The 19923-nt window shown below is 37.6% G+C and overlaps 1 protein-coding gene across 1 annotated transcript in view; it reads left to right on the forward strand.

The window, feature by feature from the left end:
* Positions 1-19923, forward strand: part of VIL1 (villin 1) — a 162388-nt gene that overhangs the window by 81921 nt on the left and 60544 nt on the right. Inside the window, exons 13-15 of the mRNA XM_053689807.1 lie at positions 4289-4447; positions 11203-11382; positions 13046-13191. Coding sequence (XP_053545782.1) covers positions 4289-4447; positions 11203-11382; positions 13046-13191 — 485 coding nt within the window. The remainder of the gene's footprint in view (positions 1-4288; positions 4448-11202; positions 11383-13045; positions 13192-19923) is intronic.

Consider the following 19923-nt stretch of genomic DNA (forward strand, 5'->3'; position numbering starts at 1 on the left):
AGGTACATGCAATAAGCCACATACTGAATAAACACTGGCACATCTTAACTTTAGACCAAGATCTGAAGCCAATAGTGGGGGACAGAGTCCAGATAGGGTATAGGAGAACCCAGAATATAAAAAGTATGGTATCCCGCAGCCACTATCAAGTGGCGAAAACCAGGACTGCCATTCGGGCAGGATCATTTCCGTGCGGCACTTGCTCAACATGTAAACACATACGCAAGACAGACATGATACAAGATCGGTTCGGCAACACTCATAAAATGAAAAATGACATCAGTTGCACCTCCGAAAATATAATATACGTATTGGTCTGCAGCTGTTCCAAAATCTATGTAGGGATGACCAGTCGACAACTTAAGGTCAGATTACAAGAGCATATAAGAAATATCAAAAACGCTGCCAAGGACCTGGAAGATGGCAAGACTATATCCTCGGTAGCATTTCATTTTCTGACACGCCATAATTCAAACCCGAGAGAGCTCAAATGCCAAGGAATAGAAAAGATATCCTTGGGCATTAGAGGGGGCAATATTGAACAGGCCCTACTCAGAGCAGAATGTAGATGGATATATTTACTAGATAGCGTATACCCTAAAGGGTTAAATGAACAAAACAACTATTATTGTTTTTTGTAAAACAAAAATCCCTGAGTTAAAATCTGATATAAATAAGAACATGGGATTAATATGTCAAAATATATATACCAACTAATCAAGGTATAAAAATGTCTGAAGAAAAACCTAACAACACAAATAGGGCGACATGGATCTAATCTCATTTATACATAACAGGGGTAATATTATCAAGCTGAGAAGAACGTAAATATTCATAAGTGACGAAGACAAAATATACAAAATCCAATAACAGTTATATTATCCCAATTTAGACATACTAAATGATATAGGAATATTTGAATCAATCTGTACAGTTGGGAATGATGGAACATAGAGGCCATCTATTAATATAGGGCCATTGTGATGCATTATTTCCATTAGGTTTTTCCGATTATAGATATGTTTTATATGTTTCAAAAAAATGAGATATATCCTTCTTTTCACTCTCCCTTCTGTTAGTTTCACTTTTAATTCATATATGAATTTCACTGCTTGTTATTAACACTAGCTTTTTATATATTTAGGAATAATCACTTCTTTTCCAGTCCATCACTTTTCCCTGTATTTTTCACTTTACACTTGGACACCCATTCTAAAGAGATACACTAGGGCATATGAGGACCCAGCACTCACTTTCAACCCCCCGTATTTTAGCATAATTTCAATTTAGTTTCCAGATAGTTATTAAACCCTGGAGTTTTTGCACAAAAAAATTTTTTTTTACACAGAATTGCTTGTCAATCAAATATGGTAATAATGTGGGAAATATTTTCCCCTTTTCACGACCCACGTAAATCACACACTTTAGCTTTAACTAGATATAACCATCAAGGGGATGGGTCATCTAGCCTATTTAACCGCTATACACAATTCGTCACCATATGATTACGAAACACAAAGCTTGGAAATGTACGTGACTTTCTGTCACTTTTTTAGCTTAATGATTATTTTGGGAATAATGCCAGATTTCTGTTCCCAAAAACATCCTCCCCCGTTTCAGTCATTTCAAAACAGAAGCGCATTGGAAATATAAAATTAGTATGCGTATTCACGCTACAGATCCAAATAAATAAATAAATCTCCCCTGTGTTGTTTTAAATCTGACATTACATCCCCTTTTCATCTTTATAATTTTAAGCCTTGTATCAAGAACACATATGAATATAATACATCCTATAACCGCAATTGAGTGGTTTGAATCTAGGCAATGACGATGATATACACCTCCCTCGCAACCTATAGAAAGAGAGAAGGGAGGAACCAATCAGATCAGCAGATAGGGACAAGCATCCCTTAGACCGGCCAATAAAAAGCCCTATGAATGGCGGGCGCCCCACCTTTGACAAAGCCGTGTAGGCGAAACATGTCAGGGCTACCGGAGACTATTTCTCCTTTTTAAACTAACCAGCAGTGTGTCTTGTTGAACGAATGTGTAATTAGAATTTAATTTAAACCAGTATGTATGTGAGAGTGCCTGGATGAAACATATTTCAGTCGAATACTACTTTATAATTTACTTTACCCAAGTATCCTACCAACCGCTACCTTGTAGCGCTTGTACTGTTTAATAGATTCATTGGAGAGGGGAGACCTGTATTCACACTAACACTTAGAAAACCTAACCGCGAGCTGTATACTATCAGTACCCTGTCTATTGTTATATCGGCTCTGCTCACACTCCAAGTTGAGCTGTGGGAGGAGGGGAGATCAGCTCCTTCCTATATATACCAAGGTAGCGATATTGCTGATCGCCTGAGAGGGTGGTAGTGGGACCACTAATTTGGGGAACGAATTGGAAGTATCCTACTATACAATTTTGTCTTCCCAGTGATATTACAGTGCAAATAATAATAATACAAATAATCTAACAGTGAAAATAGCACTAATCACGGGACAGACTTTTTGTATTCAGTCCAAGAGATCTGTAGAATTGCATACTAGATATAACCAGTGTAGTGTCCAGTTCGGGTATTATTTAAATTATACATCTTAAGGGTAAGACCAAATTACCGGTACTTAAAACAAATTTGACTCGAACTAGTTCACCACTGGCTATATAGGAATAGTGGTCCCCGGATATACATAGCCTCTCTGTAAATTACTTTCTGACCTTTCAACAATAAACCAACCTAAATTGGTATTCATTTAACGTGCTAGTTTCTCCGAAATATTGCTATACCTAGTATGTTACACCAAGCATCCCTCAATATCATTACATCTCTACATTATTAAATAATATTCATATAGAGGTGCAGCCAAGATTGTTCCCCAATGATAAGGGAAACATTGGACATTAAGGATTATTAAATAACAATTTAGGCTCCGTTACAATATCCATACTTATTACATAGTGATACCAAATACTATAACAGTGTCTAAGACGCTGAGGATTACAATATAATCAGGGTAATAAATCAGAATTATTACAAAGATATATTTAATTATTTACACTTACGAATTACTAGTGAATTACATTATTTTACATGTGGTTCACCCCTATATTATGTAAATCTGTTGTAAAAGTGAGGGTTCTTTAGATTTAACACATCCCTGGTGGCTCTAGTATCTGATTGGATAACAAAAAGCAGAATTGACACTACAAGCACGTGGCATGTTACCAGTATCACCATTACAATCTATCCAAGAATCAGAATAATGCCAGTCCACCAAGTAATTTTATATATATGGGAAGATAATTCGTGTTGAACTTCACCATGAATTATTAACCGATAGGTAAACAATAGAAGTATTCATTCTATCCAGGTACAGAATAATTGACAATTACTTTCAAACTCACATCTCCTAAAGGCAATTGTACCATATAATTTACTTGAAGGTGTGATATTACCTCAGATACCCCCGGACTCAGATAAAGAGTAACAATAGGGGCAATTTCATTGTGATAGTGGCACACATCCCTATCAATCAAATAAGACAATACATATGTATTACTCCCTTTTAACTAAGGGCACAATTTAAGGAGAACATACAGGGGTCTTTACACTAAATACATTGTGATTAGGGAGGCACCATCCCCCCTTTAAATCACCGTCGTTCTCTGTCACACTGACTGAATTTTTTAGAATTTATTTTTTAACAGAGTTATTAAAAGTTAAGTTTTAAACTTGCCTTCTACGGGCTTCTTTACCTATGGTATCAAGCTAGTGTATAATCAGTGCTGTTGAGTGCTATCCAAGTACACTCTTTCAATTGCTTACAGCAATTGGTATTTTGTAGTCTGTTTCTTTTAGTGTACAGCACCTAAGTCCTAGAATATATTTTGATTTCCTCTATCAATATAATAGAGATACAAATATCATTAGGAACACAGCATGTGCCGGCATCTAAACTTACATTCTTGCTTTTCAAATAAAGATATCAAGAGAATGAAGAAAATTTGATAATAGGAGTAAACTAGAAAGTCACTTAAAATTGCATGCTCTATCTGAATCATGAAAGAAAAAAATTGGGTTCAGTGTCCCTTTAAGTATTCTTTCGCATATTCTAGGTCATCTAAATATTCCTTCAATTTGTAATATTAGTTTTTTTACTCAATGTTCTGGTATGCAGTTTAATGTATTTAAATTGTGCTTGTTGCCATATTTTGAATCACAGATCTTCACACAGTAAACCCTAGCTCCTATAATCGACAACATGTGTTTCTACAGGGACGCCATGCAAGTCAAGATGAGATTGCTGCATCTGCTTATCAGGCTGTAGCTCTAGATCAGCAATATGATGGGCAGCCAGTGCAAATCCGAGTACCCATGGGCAAAGAACCTGCACATCTCATGGCAATCTTCAAAGGAAAAATGGTGGTATATGAGGTAAGGCAAATTACGCAAAGCAACAATTTGTATTGAAAAGAATACTAAACATATCTAAACATGTCTATCAAAGTTCAAAGTAATGGCAGTATGAAAAATAAGCCAATAAAAAACAAAATGTATGCTTACCTGATAAATTTCTTTCTTTTGGACATGGAGAGTCCACAACGTAATTCCAATTACTAGTGGGATATTTAACTCCTGGCCAGCAGGAGGAGGCAAAGAGCACCCCAGCAAAGCTGTTAAGTGTAACTTCCTTTACCAATAATCCCCAGTCATTCAGCCGAAGGAAAATGGATAAAGAAGAAAACACAAGGATGAAAAAGGTGCCTGAGGTTTACTCAAAAAAAATGCAGAATTATAATAAAAAGAGGGTGGGGTCATGGACTCTCTAAGTCCGGAAAGAAAGAAATTGATCAGGTAAGCATAAGTTTTGTTTTCTTTACTATGACATGGAGAGTCCACAACATCATTCCAATTACTAGTAGGAACCAATACCAAAGTTAGAGGACACGGAATGAACAGGAAGGGAGAAAAAGGCAGGATGACTTAATTAAACAGAAGGCACCACTGCTTGAAGAACCCTTCTCCCAAAAGAGGCCCCAGTCAAGGCAAAAGTATCAAATTTGTAGGATTTTGAAAAAGTATGCAAAGAGGACCATGTTGCCACCTTGCAAATCTGTACCACAGATGCTTAATTTTGGAAAGCCCAGGGAGAAGATACAGCCCTAGTGGAATGAGCCGTTATTCTCCCAGGAGGCTGCTGACCAGCTGTCTCATAAGCCAACCTGATGACACTTCTCAACCAGAGAGAAAGGGTAGTAGAAGTGGCCTTCTGATCATTACGCTTGCCAGAGAAAACAATGAACAGGGCTGAAGATTGCCGAAATCTTTAGTAGCTTGTAGATAAAGCGCACAACATCCAAGTTATGCAAAAGATGGTCCTTATGAGCAGAAGAATTAGGACAAAAAGAAGGAATAACAATTTCCTGATTAAAGATTTGATCGGAAAACACTTTAGGGAGAAAACCCAATATAGTACAAAGGACCGCCTTATCTGTATGAAAGATAAGGTACGGGAATCACACTGCAGAGCTGAAAGCTCGGAAACTCTGCGAGCTGAAGAAATAGCAAGGAGGAGCAAAACCTTCTAAGATAACAATTTGATATCAACAGCATGCATCAGCTTAAACAGAGCCTGCTGCAAAACAATAATAACTAGATTTAAGCTCCAAGGAGGAGCAACAGGTTTAAACACAGGCCTGATTCCAACCAGGGCCTGTACAAAAGCTTCTGGTAAGTCTGCAAGACATTTGAGCAAAGAATAGATAATGCAGAAATCTGACCTTTCAGAGAACTGACTGACAAAACATTTCACCAGGCCATCCTGAAGAAAATAAATAATATGGGAATCCTCACCAGGCTCCAGGAGAAAACCTCAGATTCACACCAATGAAGGTATTTACGCCATACTTTATGGTAAATCTTGCGAGTAACAGGATTACGAGCCTGAAGCACATATCAACGACTGCTTCAGAAAAACCAAGTCTAGAAAGAACTAGGCATTCAATCTCCAAGTAGTCAGCTTCAGAGAATCTAGGATCGAATGGAGGAAAGAACCCTGAATTAGAAGGTCCTTCCTCAGAGGTTTCCTCTGAGGAGCTAGAGATGACATCTTTACTAGATCCGCGAACCATATCCTGCAAGGCCATGCAGGAGCTAATAGGTTAACCGATGCTCTCTCCTATTTGATACGAGAAAATACATGAGAAAGGAGAGCAAACGGAGGAAACTGATATGCCAGAGTGAACATCTAAGGAACAGCTAGAGCATCTAACAGATCGGCCTGAGGATCTCTTGATGTAGAACCGTACTGTGAGACCTTGGCAATTTTGCGGGTCGCCATTAGATCCAACTCTGGAAGACCCCCCCCCCCACCTGAAAAACACTTCTGGATGGAAAGCCCACTCTCCGGGATGAAAAGTCTGCCTGCTCAGAAAGTCTCTCTCCCAAATGTCCACTCCTGGAATGTGGATGACAGATAGGAGACAGTCGTGAGCTTCCTCCCACTGCAGAATGTGAGTCACCTCCTTCATGGCCAAGAAACTCTGAGATCCTTCCTGGTGGTTGATGTAAACCACTGAGGAGATGTCTGACTGGTATCTGATAAACCGGACTAAAGATAATTGCGGCCACGCTGTCAAGGCATAGGAGATTGTTCTAAACTCCCAGATGTTTATAGGAAGAGGAGACTCTTCCCAAGACCACAGGCCCTGAACCTTCAGAGAACCGCAAACAGCTCCCCAGCCTGACAGGCTGGCATCCGTAGTCATAATCACCCAGGAAGGTCTCAGTAAGCAAATGCCCCGAGACAGATCTTCCTGGGAAAGGCACCACGAGAGAGAATATCTGGTAGGGGGTTTAGATTTATCCTCTGTGATAAATCTGAAAGGTCTCCATGCCATTGATGGAGCATGCAAAGTTGCAGCGGTTGCAGATGGAACCGAGCAAAAGGAATGATGTCCATGGAAGCCACCATCAGACCAATCACCTCCATGCATTGAGCCACTGATCGATGAAAGGTAAACTGGAGGGAAAGGCAAGAAGCAAAAATCTTGGATTTTCTGACGTCCGTCAGGAAAATCTTCATGGACAGATAATCTATGATAGTCCCTAGGAAAATCACTCTTGTAGATAGAACTAGAGAACTCTTCTATAGATTCACTATCGCCCCGAGGGAACATAGAATAGACAACAGCGTCTCTAAATGAGATCTTACCAACTGAAAAGATGGCGCCTGGACCAAAATGTCAACCCAGAAGGGCACCACCGCAATTATCTGAGATCTGACTACCACCAAAAGGACCCCCTAGAACCTTAATAAAGATTTGAGGAGCCGTAGGGAAGGGCATTCATTGGAAGAACTCTAGTAAAGCAAAATGTCGTAAATGTTGATGTACCCAGAGAATGGGAACATGAAAATACATCACTGTCAGGTCCATAGGAGTCAATAACTGACCCTCCTCAACCAAAGGTAGAATAGTCTTCATTTGATGACCCTTATACTTCCAGGACAGAACCTATGAGAAAACTGTGGGGATACTTGTGGTCCCAAAAAAAGGGTTGAAAAAAAATCCCATTTCCTTGGAAAATACAACCAGGAGAGATAAAATCCCTAACCCTGTTTCACCAGAGGAACTGAGTTAACAACCAGCACCCAGTGGTAAATTTGTACCCTGTACCTTCTGCTTGTAAGCCCAGTGAGCTATCCACTAAGCCACAACAGAGCACATAATTAGTGGGATCTGAACCCACGTCTCCATTCTAAGACCAGAACACCCAATAACTGGGAAGGTGTAAATCTTGAGTATTGCATCTGAGACCACTCTGCCATCCTGACTCACCCCAGAGAAGATCAGAGTTTTTTTTTTTTAAAAAAAGAAACATCCAACCTAGGACCATACAATCCTCCTCAAAAAAAAAAAAAAGGACAGACTGAGAAAACATTTTATGTTTTTTTATTATATATAGATATATAAACAAAAGGACTCTGGGCAAATTATGCAATTCCAGAAGAAATACAATAATCTCAAATCGAAAGATTATAAAACAGTAATATAAGATAAAACTTATAAATGCCAAAAGGTACTGAATAAAAAATAATTATCACCTGGGATGTAAGACACAAACATCCCATGTCTCTCATATGAGAAAAACAAAAGGAGTTCATACACCAGCGATATGAAAACACCCAAAAATAAACTTAGTGTCTAGGGATGCTAAGAAATTTGCTATTTAGCAGCCATGAAAAATATTATGATTCCCATACCAAGCCCCAAAATGGACTTGTAGCGGAGAACCCTAATTACTGCATATAGAAGCAATAAGAAAAGAATAGTTAGACCTGATAAGGAGGCATTCACATAAAAATAACCCATGAGGCATACAAAAGTCCTTTGTCTGTACTCTTTTAAAGGGACCGCCCAGGAACAAAAGGCAGAAACAACCATATATATGGGAAACTCTCTGACTTACAAAGAGCTACCCTAAACAGATGAGGGAAGCAAGAGTAAGCAGGAAAAAGAACAGAGGAAAAAGCTGTAATTCTGGATATGAAAATTAGAAGGAAAAATAAATTTGCCAACAACTGATAAAGATTAAACTATCCCCACATGGTAATATTAAAAAATATGTACACAAAGAGGGATAAATACAAAAAACTACTAAAGTAGCCTAGATAGTCTAAGGATACACCCTAGAACTAAACATAGCATAAGCAGATACCATGCTTAAAAAGCTGTTCAGAGAAGACTTCTGTGAAAAGATAGAATAAATTAAAACATATCCACAACAAACATGACATGACAGTACCAGAAAACACCAGCAGATAGCAATAAATAATTGTAGATCCCTTAGGATTAACACAATATAAAAGTGAATATAACTTCTACAAATTCACTATATAAAACCATCATAATAAAAATAAAGTACTTAAATCGCTAATACAGTTGAAAAGTGATGTATAAGTAAATTTGGAATCCAAAACCGCAATACAGAGATTGCAGAAAAAAACTCCACCGTTTTAGCATTAAGCCAACAGGGAATCTGTAAAATTGACAGAAACTGAGCGTAGAAAAACACAGCACTGAGAAAAAGCTCAAACCCACTAAGTAACGGCCATACAGCGCAGAAATATAAGCTCGAAGAGTACAGCCGTATCAACAGTCTCTCACTTAAACCATTAAAGCTATAAAAATAAAAAATACTGGGATGTACCGCCATTACAGATTTCAAGTAAGAATACTTCTACTGCGAAGCGCAACTCACAACAGCATAGGGCTTAAGCCTGCCAATACACCCGATGACAGCGGGAAGATTAAAATGGTGCCGCCTGAAGAAATAAAAAGTGTGCATATTGAGAAACATATATGTCACAAAAACTGCAAGTATCCCCTAAATGATCCGATTAAACGGATCCTGAAAGGCTCCCAGAATATCGTAAAATGCTATCCACATATAGAAAGAGGTACTGTCACTGACAAAATAGTGTGCTCCAACTGTGATAAGCACAAAAAACATCCATAGTAATGGATTGTACAGGGGTAGAAAAGTGGGAAGTAAAAATCACCCGACTTAGATTCCCACATAGCATAAAAAACCGGCACCTGTAGAAAGACCCGGCACTGACAGCGGCAAATCCCCTGTCCCTGGCAGTGAGCCAGACGTCTGCTCAGCTGCAACATATCTCAAACTATTGGATATATCTTAAATAATATACAAACCCCTTTGGAGGTCCAGCTTCCATAATATTCCTGACCTGGGAAATATTTAAATAAAAGGACTTACCCTCCACCGTCTTCTGCTGTTGAGCAGTCACAGCAGTTGCAGGTCTGATGGCCTCATCCGACCACCAACAGGGACCTGTAGAAAAAGAAAGGACAGAGTAACCAACTCAGGCTGTCTCCAAAGGGGTAGCAAAGTGTTAGAAGCCTTCTAACTGCTAAAAGCCACCACTGCTCTTACTAAAGAGATCGACGTGGACACAGCTAGACCCCCAATCCTTGCTTGCAGGGAAAAGTACCCATAAAAGGATTAATATCTTCAGACACCAACTTCGCACAACCTCTATTGACAGAGGCAAAGAGAATGACTGGGGATTATGGCTAAGGGAACTTACACTTAACAGCTTTGCTGGGGTGCTCTTTGCCTCCTTCTGCAGGCCAGGAGTTAAATATCCCACTAGTAATTGGAATGACATTGTGGACTCTCCATGTCATCGGAAAGAAATATATATTTAAAGAGACATGGGAAGTACCTATACCATTTCTGAGTCACTAAAGTTTTTTTGTTTTTTTTTTTAACGTAATTATAGCAAGATTCCTTAAGCCAATCCTTAATTAACTGATAATTTGTAGGATTGTCCTGCGAAAAAGGTTTATTTAGCATAAAAATAACCATTTAAATTGTAATATATTTTGTAACACCCTTTCAGATTTAACAAAGTAAAATGAGCATAACATTCCTTTAAGAAAGAGATGGCAGTAATAAGTGTATAACAGAAACATGCAGACTATGCCTACTGAAAAGAACAGACACAGGCACTTTCACAGCAGTATACAATGCATACAGTCCAGTAATCAGACTGGGTCATTCACAGATATTCAGACATCAAGCAAGGATAAATCAGTTTGAAAAGCCAACAGAGACCAAACAGGTGTAAACAGAGTTGTAATCCATAAATGATTAATGCACCCATTGATCAGACAAACTTACACACACCCTGAGCAGTGAGTGGGAGCAACTTTTCAAAACTACTCAAAAAACACTCTACAAAGCATAATCTGGAATATGCCAGTAATTTGGAAAAGGTGTGATAATAAAAAGAATGCTAAAGGAACAATTTAATGTATGTTATAACTATTACAAAATAAATGTGCCTCTTGGTTTGTAGAGATGATGGCCTAGACTGTATGGTACATGTAAACCTTATTGCCAGGTGGGAATAACAAAGACTATAATTAAGATGTTTGTTGTTACTATCAAATAGAGGATTACATGTGCTACACTGGTGTGTGACAGTGTATGTGCTACTTTTCTTTTGTGTATGTATTTTTGTATTTACAGTCTGTACAAGTGTAACTTGGAAATCCATGAATATTGAATACTGATATATTATTTTATAATTTAACAATTAAAAAAAACAAAAATATGACAGCATTGTTTGAGTTGCTTTTTTTTCTTAATTTAATTTCTAGGGTGGTACCTCCCGTGCTAATAGCACAGAGACACCTCCAGAAAATCGTTTGTTCCAGGTGCATGGAACTAATGAATACAACACCAAGGCCTTCGAGGTACCTGTTAGGGCTTCAGCTCTCAACTCCAATGATGTTTTTGTTCTGAAGACAAAAGGCACCTGTTACCTGTGGTGTGGAAAGGTAAATGTCTACAACAAAATTCAAGTTCTGCGATTTTTGTTTAATATTATGTACAGCTCTCATCTAGTTCAACTAACCAGCAAAAAATACAAAAATGTAAATTCACAAGACCCCAAGGCACAGGTTCTTCTGTTGTTATAATAGTTGCGCTCTTGATTGGATAACTGCAATAAAAAAATCAATAAATTTACAAGGATTTCTGAGCTTGTACAAATAACAGATACATACACTATTTTCAGGGAGTCTAATCTATCTTTTTTATTTGAAAAATGAATGCATTTTGGTTCAAAAGGGCACTTAATTCTGAGAAATACCTAATGTAAAATGGGGGATAAGTGGGAATTTTTATGGTTGGTTTTAGCATAAAAAGATTTCTAAGAATTTCATCTTTAAACATATTTTTTTTTTTTTAATTGAAAATGGACTCTTAACGGAAAGGATGATGTCTGATTCCGATGTCTCAGTGAAGATGCTTTATTTTCAGATCTCCTACTATGTAGTAAATGTCCAAATCCATGAACAGCTCAGGCAGCATGAAAGATAGGGAACTTGATTTATGTTGACAAGTTTCTTAGTTCATGTCCCCATAAATACTTTTTTATTTATCATATTCTTTTAAATAATCTATGGAAAATGCATTGTTAAAAAAACACGGATGCCAAAGTTTACGTTATCATTGGAATTAACAAAAGCAGGAGAATTATGGTTTTATTTGCTCATGCACTTAAAATGCATATAATTATAGATGAAGTTTAGTTGAATTTGATATTTTAAGTAAAAATATCCAATTTTTTTTTTTTACATATTTGCTATTGGAAAATGGAGTCTATCTATCTATTGGGTACTTATAGAGCGCAAACTAATCACCCGTGAGGGTCTCAAGGCGCTAAGGGAAGGTAGATAGGAGGAAAGGGGGGGAGGGGATGGGCGTTCAGTCGAAGAGCCAGGTTTTGAGGTCCTTTCTGAAGTTTATAAGGGAGGTGGATTGTCTGAGGTGCAGCGGGAGGGTGTTCCATGTCTTTGCTGCTATGTGGGAGAAGGATCTTCCGCCTGCTGTGGCTTTGCTGATGCGGGGGATGACTGCGAGTGCTTGGTCGGCCAATCGCAGTTGTCTGGCGGGGGTGTAGAAATTTATGCGGTGGTTTATGTATTCGGGTCCAATGTTGTGTAGGGCCTTGAACGCGTGGGTAAGGAGCTTGAAGGTGATTCTCTTGTTGATGGGGAGCCAGTGTAGATTCCTTAGGTGTTCGGTGATGTGGCATTGGAGGGGGATGTCGAGTATGAAAATAATTGCTCATCCATACAACCCAAACCACTAGCCAGGCAGACAGATATACAATAATCTACTTCATCATTTGATAAACAAATAAAAATCTAAAATACTATATAGGGAACAACCTAAACCAATCTGCTCTTCAAGGTCACAAAAATATACAAAATACAGAAATAAAAATAAAGCGAATAATGAAGTAGTGAACTGATATAAATACAAATGCTGTGCTCCTCTCATGCAGTATTAAACATAATTAAAAAAAAGATGGCTTCATAATATTATTTGATAAGATTTAAATTTAAAATAAATAATATGTAAAGCCGAAATTGTTAATTAAAGCCATAAATTATGACTGAAGCTAACTCTGAAATGGTTTCCCTATTTCCCTAGGGTTGCAGTGGTGATGAGCGAGTAATGGCTAAGAATGTAGCAGATATCATCTCTAGGGGTGAAAAGGTTGTGGTAGCAGAGGGCCAGGAACCATCAGAGTTCTGGTTAACCCTTGGAGGGAAGAGTCAATATGCCAACAGCAAGAGGTAATGCAAGAAAGTGTAACTTGTGATAACCACAATAACCCTAGGCCACTGCTTCTAAAAGACAAAAACCAATAACGTATTCAAATAAATTGACTATATAAATTTAATTTCAAATAATATTTTGTTGCTAACATTTTTAAAGCACTTGCCAAGGGTTATTTTGTAGGAACATAGCACACCTTCTTAAAAAACTTAAAGGGACTTTCCATCCAAATTTGGAATGCACATTGATGAATTTCAGCTTTGAATAGAAGCATTTTTGTAATATACATGTATTAGCAAAAATGCTTCTAATAAAAGCTAAAACTGTTACAAAAGTGTATTTAAGTATGCACCGTGCACCAGCATTTTAAACAAAGCACTTACTCAGAGCCTAAGGTGCTTGCACCATCTAGTAATTACTCAATTTGTTAATTGCCAATGCCAACATGATACAAGCCCCACTGGCACTCTGAGCAGCTGCGATATTTGAAATGCTGGTGCACTGAGAATATCTAGCTATGCTTCACATGCATGTGCAGAGAATAATGTTAACACTAAAACAGCAATAACTTTTACTAGAAGCATTTTTACCAATACATGTATATTGCAAATATGTTTAGATTCAAAGATGTAATTCATCTACGTGCATTTAAATTTTGACTAGAATGTCCCTTTAACATGTCCGCTGTTTGTGTATAATGTACCGACCAAAATATATACTGTGTGTATTAAGAGGGTGAAGTTTAGTACATTGCTTCTATAGATATTGATTAAAAAAAACTGAATAAGTTGAATTTACTTACTAAATTTATGTTTCATTTCTTCATTGTAAAACTAATTTACCCAAAGAGACATATAAAAGCAGCAAATACATAGGTCTAGCGTATTATCACTCTTGAGCGCTAACTGTGCTCAAGGTAAATCAATAGCACTCCCATGTTTGTGCTGGTATTACAAGTTGAAAGTAAAAATGTAGTGTGAGAGTGACTCTGATGCACTTACATTTGTCAGATATTGCAACCGCACTCCCTTTCACAATCGACTTCTCTTTTCTCTATTTTTGCACCAGCATTAAACCGAAGGTGCGTTAGGAATACTTCAAATACCTATGTTCTTCAGTCAGAAGAAAATGTTCTTAATGTATATATATATAGTGCAGTGTATGTGTGTATATTATATATATATCTTTCCTAAGATATGGTGAGTCCACAACGTCATCAATTACTAGTGGGATATTCAACTCCTGGCCAGCAGGAGGAGGCAAAGAGTACCACAGCAAAGCTGTTAAGTATCACTCCCCTACCCATAATCTCCAGTCATTCTCTTTGTCTCTGTCAATGGAGGAGGTTAGGTTTGGTGTCTAAATAAATGAATTTCCTTTTTTGGATATTTTTCCCTGCAAGCAAGGATTTGGGGTTTAGCTGTGTCCATGTCAATCTCTGTAGCAGAGTAGTGATGGCTTTTAAGGAGTTAGGAAGTTGTAAGGTTGTGCTTACTTTCGGCTAGATCACGAGTTTTGTCGGTAAGGCTGTGCGGTGCAAACGCTCCTTTTTTTTCCACCGCTCCCATAAGCCAACGCTGGTATTACAGGTTTTTTTTAACCTGGCGTTAGCCGCAAAAAGGTGAGCATTGAGCAGAATTTAGCTCCACATCTCACCTCAATACCAACGTTGCTTACGGTAGCGGTAAGCTGGCCAAATGTGGAAACACTGGGGCTGAGCTGGCTGAAAAAAAACACCTGCAAAAAAAGCAGCATTCAGCTCCTAACGCAGCCCATTGTTTCCTATGGGGAAAGAAAAAATATGTCTGCACCTAACACCCTAACATGAACCCCGAGTCTAAATACCCTTAATCTTACACTTATTAACCCCTAATCTGCCGCTCCGGACACTGCCGCCACCTACATTATAGTTATAAACCCCTAATCTGCCGCCCCCAACATCGCCACCACCTGCCTACAATTATTAACCCCTAATCTGCCCCCCCCAACGTCGTCACAACTATATTAAATTAATTAACCCCTAATCTGCTGCCACCAATGTTGTCGCCACTTTAATAAATGTATTAACCCCTAATCTGCTGCCCCCAACGTCGCCACTAGTATATTAAAGGTATTAACCCCTAAATCTAAGTCTAAACCTAAGTCTAACCCCCCCTAACTTAAATAGTCTAACCCCCCTAACTTAAATATAATTTAAATAAAGGAAATTAATTTAACAAAATTAAATAAATTAATCATATTTAAAACTAAATACTTACCAATAAAATAAACCCTAAGCTAGCTACAATATAACTAATAGTTACATTGTATCTATTTTAGGGTTTATTTTTATTTTACAGACAACTTTGTATTTATTTTAACTAGGTACAATAGTTATTAAATAGTTATTAACTATTTAATAGCTACCTAGCTAAAATAAGTGCAAAATTACCTGTAAAATAAATCCTAACCTAAGTTACAATTACATCTAACACTACACTATCATTAAATAAATTACCAAAACTAGCTACAATTAATTACAATTAAATTCAATAAACTAAATTACGAAAAACAACAAACACTAAATTACAGAATTTTTTTTTTTTTTACAAGAAGTTTAAACTAATTACACCTAATCTAAGCCCCCTAATAAAATAAAAAAGCCCCCAAAATAATAAAATGCCCTACCCTATACTAAATTACAAATAGCCCTTAAAAGGGCCTTTTGCGGGGCATTGCCCCAAAGTAACATCACCGGCACTCCCATGAAGCCTGGGAGTGCCGCCCACTAGGCTATCAATAATCCCTGTCCTGTAGGGAGGGGGATTGACAATAAAAAGCTTAACATGCACCTACCTACAGGTAGCGATGTGCATGACAACAATGCCTTGTCATGCAAATCAAAGGGGTTAATCTGAGGAGGGAAATAAAGTGACTGTGACTTTACATGCCAGATGCATGGTCCCTTGCAAGTCCTGGAACTTTTATCCTGATAGTATGCTTAATGTCCCTTTACAGTGAGATGCAGATATAGAGGAAATTTTAAGGCAAAATATCTTCCCTTTTTTACAGAGATGTTCAGGTGATATTTACAAGTAATTTAGCAGATGGGTAAGATGTTCCTTTAACTGAATATTTTCCACAGGTATACTGTGGTCTAAGTACAAAAGAAAAACAAGCAACAGTTTGTTAACTAGTTTTACAAGTTAGGAAAAACATAATTTATGTAAGAACTTACCTGATAAATTAATTTATTTCATAGTGGCAAGAGTCCATGAGCTAGTGACATATGGGATATACATTCCTACAAGGAGGGGGCAAAGTTTCTCAAACTTCAAAATGCCTATAAATACACCTCCTACCTTACACATAACTTAGTTTAACGTGTAGCCAAGAAGTGAGGTGTAAAGGAAGGAGTTAAAAGCATCAAAAAGAGGAACTGGAAAAAAAGTGCTTTATACAAAAAATCATAACCACCAAAAATAAGGTGGGTCTCAGGGACTCTTGCCACTATGAAAGAAATTAATTTATTAGGTAATTTCTTACCTAAATTATGTTTTCTTTCATGTAAGTGGCAAGAGTCCATGAGCTAGTGACGAATGGGATATAATACCCAAGATGTGGAAATCCCCGAGTCACTAGAGAGGGAGGGATAAAATAACAACAGCTAAATCTGATGAGAAATTAAATCCAAAAATATAATTAAGTTTTCTTAATTTTAAAAAAAAAAAAAAATCTCAATTCAAAGGCACTAGAATCAAACTAAGACAACTGCCTGAAGAAACTTTCTACCAAAGGCTGCTTCCGAAGAAGCAAACACATCAAAATGGTAACATTTAGTAAAAGTATGCAAAGAAGACCAAGTTGCTGCTTTGCAAATTTGATCAACTGATCCTTCATTCTTGAAAGCCCAAGAAGTGGCAACTGATCTAGTAGAATGAGCTGTAATTCATTGAGGCGGAGACTGCCCCGCCCCCAAATAAGCTTTGCAAATCAAAAGTTTCAAACAAGATGCCAGAGATATGGCAGAGGCTTTCTGGCCTTTCCTGGAGCCTGAAAAAAATAACAAATAGACTAGAGGTCTTTCTGAAATCTTTAGTAGCCTCAACATAATATTTCAAAGCTCTTACCACATCCAAAGAATGTAAAGATCTTTCAATAGTATTCAAAGAAGGAACAACAATTTCCCTATTGATGATCTTAGAATTCAGAACTTTAGGCAAAAATTTAAATGAAGTCCGCAAAACAGCTTCATCTTGATGGAAAATCAGATAAGGAGACTCACAAGAGAGAGCAGACAATTCAGAAACTCATCTAGCAGAAGAGATAGCCAAAAGAAATAACACTTTCCAAGAAAGTAATTTAATATCTAGAGAATGCATAGGTTCAAAAGAAGGAGCCTGTAAATTCTTCAAAACCAAATTGAGACTCCAAGGAGGAGAAATAGATTTAATAACAGGTTTGAAAGCCTAAACAAAACAGTGAACATCAGGAAGTTTAGCAATCTTTCTATGAAATAAGACAGAAAGAGCAGAAATTTGTCCTTTCAAAGTATTTGCAGACAAACCCTTATCCAAACCATCCTGAAGAAACTGTAAAATCCTAGAAATTCTGAAAGAATGTGTAACACCATGAAATATAGGTTTTCCAAACCCGATGATACATTTTCCTTGAAACAGACTTATGAACCTGTATCATAGTGCTAATCACTGAGTCAGAGAAACCTCTATGACTAAGTACTAAGCGTTCAATTTCCATGCCTTCAAATGTAGAGTTTTGAGATCCTGATGGAAAAACGGTCCTTGAGACAGGAGGTCTGGCCTTAAAGGAAGTGGCAAAGACTGGCAACTAGACATCTGAACAAGATCCACATACCAAAACCTGTGAGGCCATGCTGGTGCTATCAGAAACACATGAGCTTGTTCCATTATGATCTTGGAGATCACCCTTGGAAGAAGAACCAGAGGCGGAAAAATATAAACAGGTTGGTAAAACCAAGGAACTGCTAAGGCATCGACCATCTCCGCCTGAGGATCTCTGGACCTGGAAAGGTATCTGGGAAGCTTCTTGTTTAGACGAGAGGCCATCAGATCAATTTGTGGAAGACCTCACATATGTACAAGATGAAAAAACACATCTGGATGGAGAGAGCATTCCCCCGGGTGTAAAGTCTGACGGCTGAGATAATCTGCTTCCAAATTGTCTACACCTGGGATATGAATCGCAGAAATTAGACAAGAGTTGGATTCCGCCCAAGAAAGTATCCAAGATACTTCCTTCATTGCTGAAGGACTGTGAGTCCCTCCTTGATGATTAACATATGCCACTGTTGTGATATTGTCTGTTTGAAAACAAATGTAAAGTTCTCTCTTCAATAGAAGCCACGCCTGAAGAGCTCTGAAAATAGCATGAAGTTCTAAAATATTGATTGTTAACCTCGCCTCTCGAGGTTTCCAAACCCCTTGTGCTGTCAGAGACCCCCAGGCAGCTCCCCAACCTGTAAGACTTGCATCTGTTGTGATCACAGTCCAGGTAGGATGAACAAATGAGGCCCCTTGAACAATAAGATTATGGCCTAACCACCAAGTCAGAGAGAGTTGAGTGTTGGGATTTAAATATATTAGTTGTGACATCTGAGTATAATCCCTGCACCATTGGTGCAACATGCAAAGCTGTAGAGGCCTCATATGAAAATGAGCAAAGGGGATCACGTCCGATGCTGCAGTCATTAGACCTAAAACTTCAATCTTCCTATCTAAAGGATCCTCAAAGGAAGTACTATCTTCCATAGGAATAGTAGTACGTTTGGCAAGAGTAGAAATAGCCCCATCAACCTTAGGGACTTTTCCCCAAAACTCTAAATTAGCTATAGGTAAAGGTTATAGCTTTTTAAACCTAGAAGAATGGTTAAAAGAAACACCAAGTTTAGACCATTCCTTAGTAAACATATAAGAGATAGCATCTGGAATAGGAAAAACTTCATCAGATTTATGAGAAGTTAGGAGAGACCTTTTATGTTTATTTGAAGGCGGAATAGAAGCCATAGCCTTCTCTATGGCTGCAGCAATATAATCTTTTATATCTACAGGAATATCATGTACATTAGACTGCAATGGTTTAACAGTAGATGTATTTGTACTTATAGAAACATTATCAGCATGTAATAATTTTTCATAACAAGTGCCACATATTTGAGCTGAAGAAGATCAGCTAATTTACAACATACACACTTAGCTTTGGTAGAATTGTATTCAGGCAGCTTAGTTCCTACAGTAACATTAGAGGCAGGATCAGTCTGAAACATCTTGCAAATGTAACAAAAAAAAAATAGTTTTTTTTATACAAAAAAATAATAGTTTTTTTTATACAAAAAAATAGTTTTTTTTATACAAAAAAATAGTTTTTTTTATACAAAAGTAAAATCAAAAGCAAGCAACCTAGCCCTCTATAAATCAAATGAGAGCAGAGAGGAAAAGAGGGAGAGACTTAATATAGCAAATTTTGGTGCCAAGAATGGCGCAAATGCAGAGAAAAAAACTTTTTGGTGCCAAAGTTTAACAAGTGAAATGACAAGACTCACGTCATAACAGGTGCGACTTTGTGCTAAAAAAACTTGCTTAAAAAAAGTCGCAAGAAATGATGCATCTCGCGTCACGGCAGACACGACTTTGCGCCAAAAAATTCTAATAAAACGTAACATTCTGCATCATCGCGAGCCTAAGCCCACAAAAGTTTTTAAAAAAACAGTCTCCAAGTTACAACTAACTGGA

This window comes from Bombina bombina, chromosome 1 (assembly GCF_027579735.1).
Source record: "Bombina bombina isolate aBomBom1 chromosome 1, aBomBom1.pri, whole genome shotgun sequence".
Classification (NCBI taxonomy): domain Eukaryota; kingdom Metazoa; phylum Chordata; class Amphibia; order Anura; family Bombinatoridae; genus Bombina; species Bombina bombina.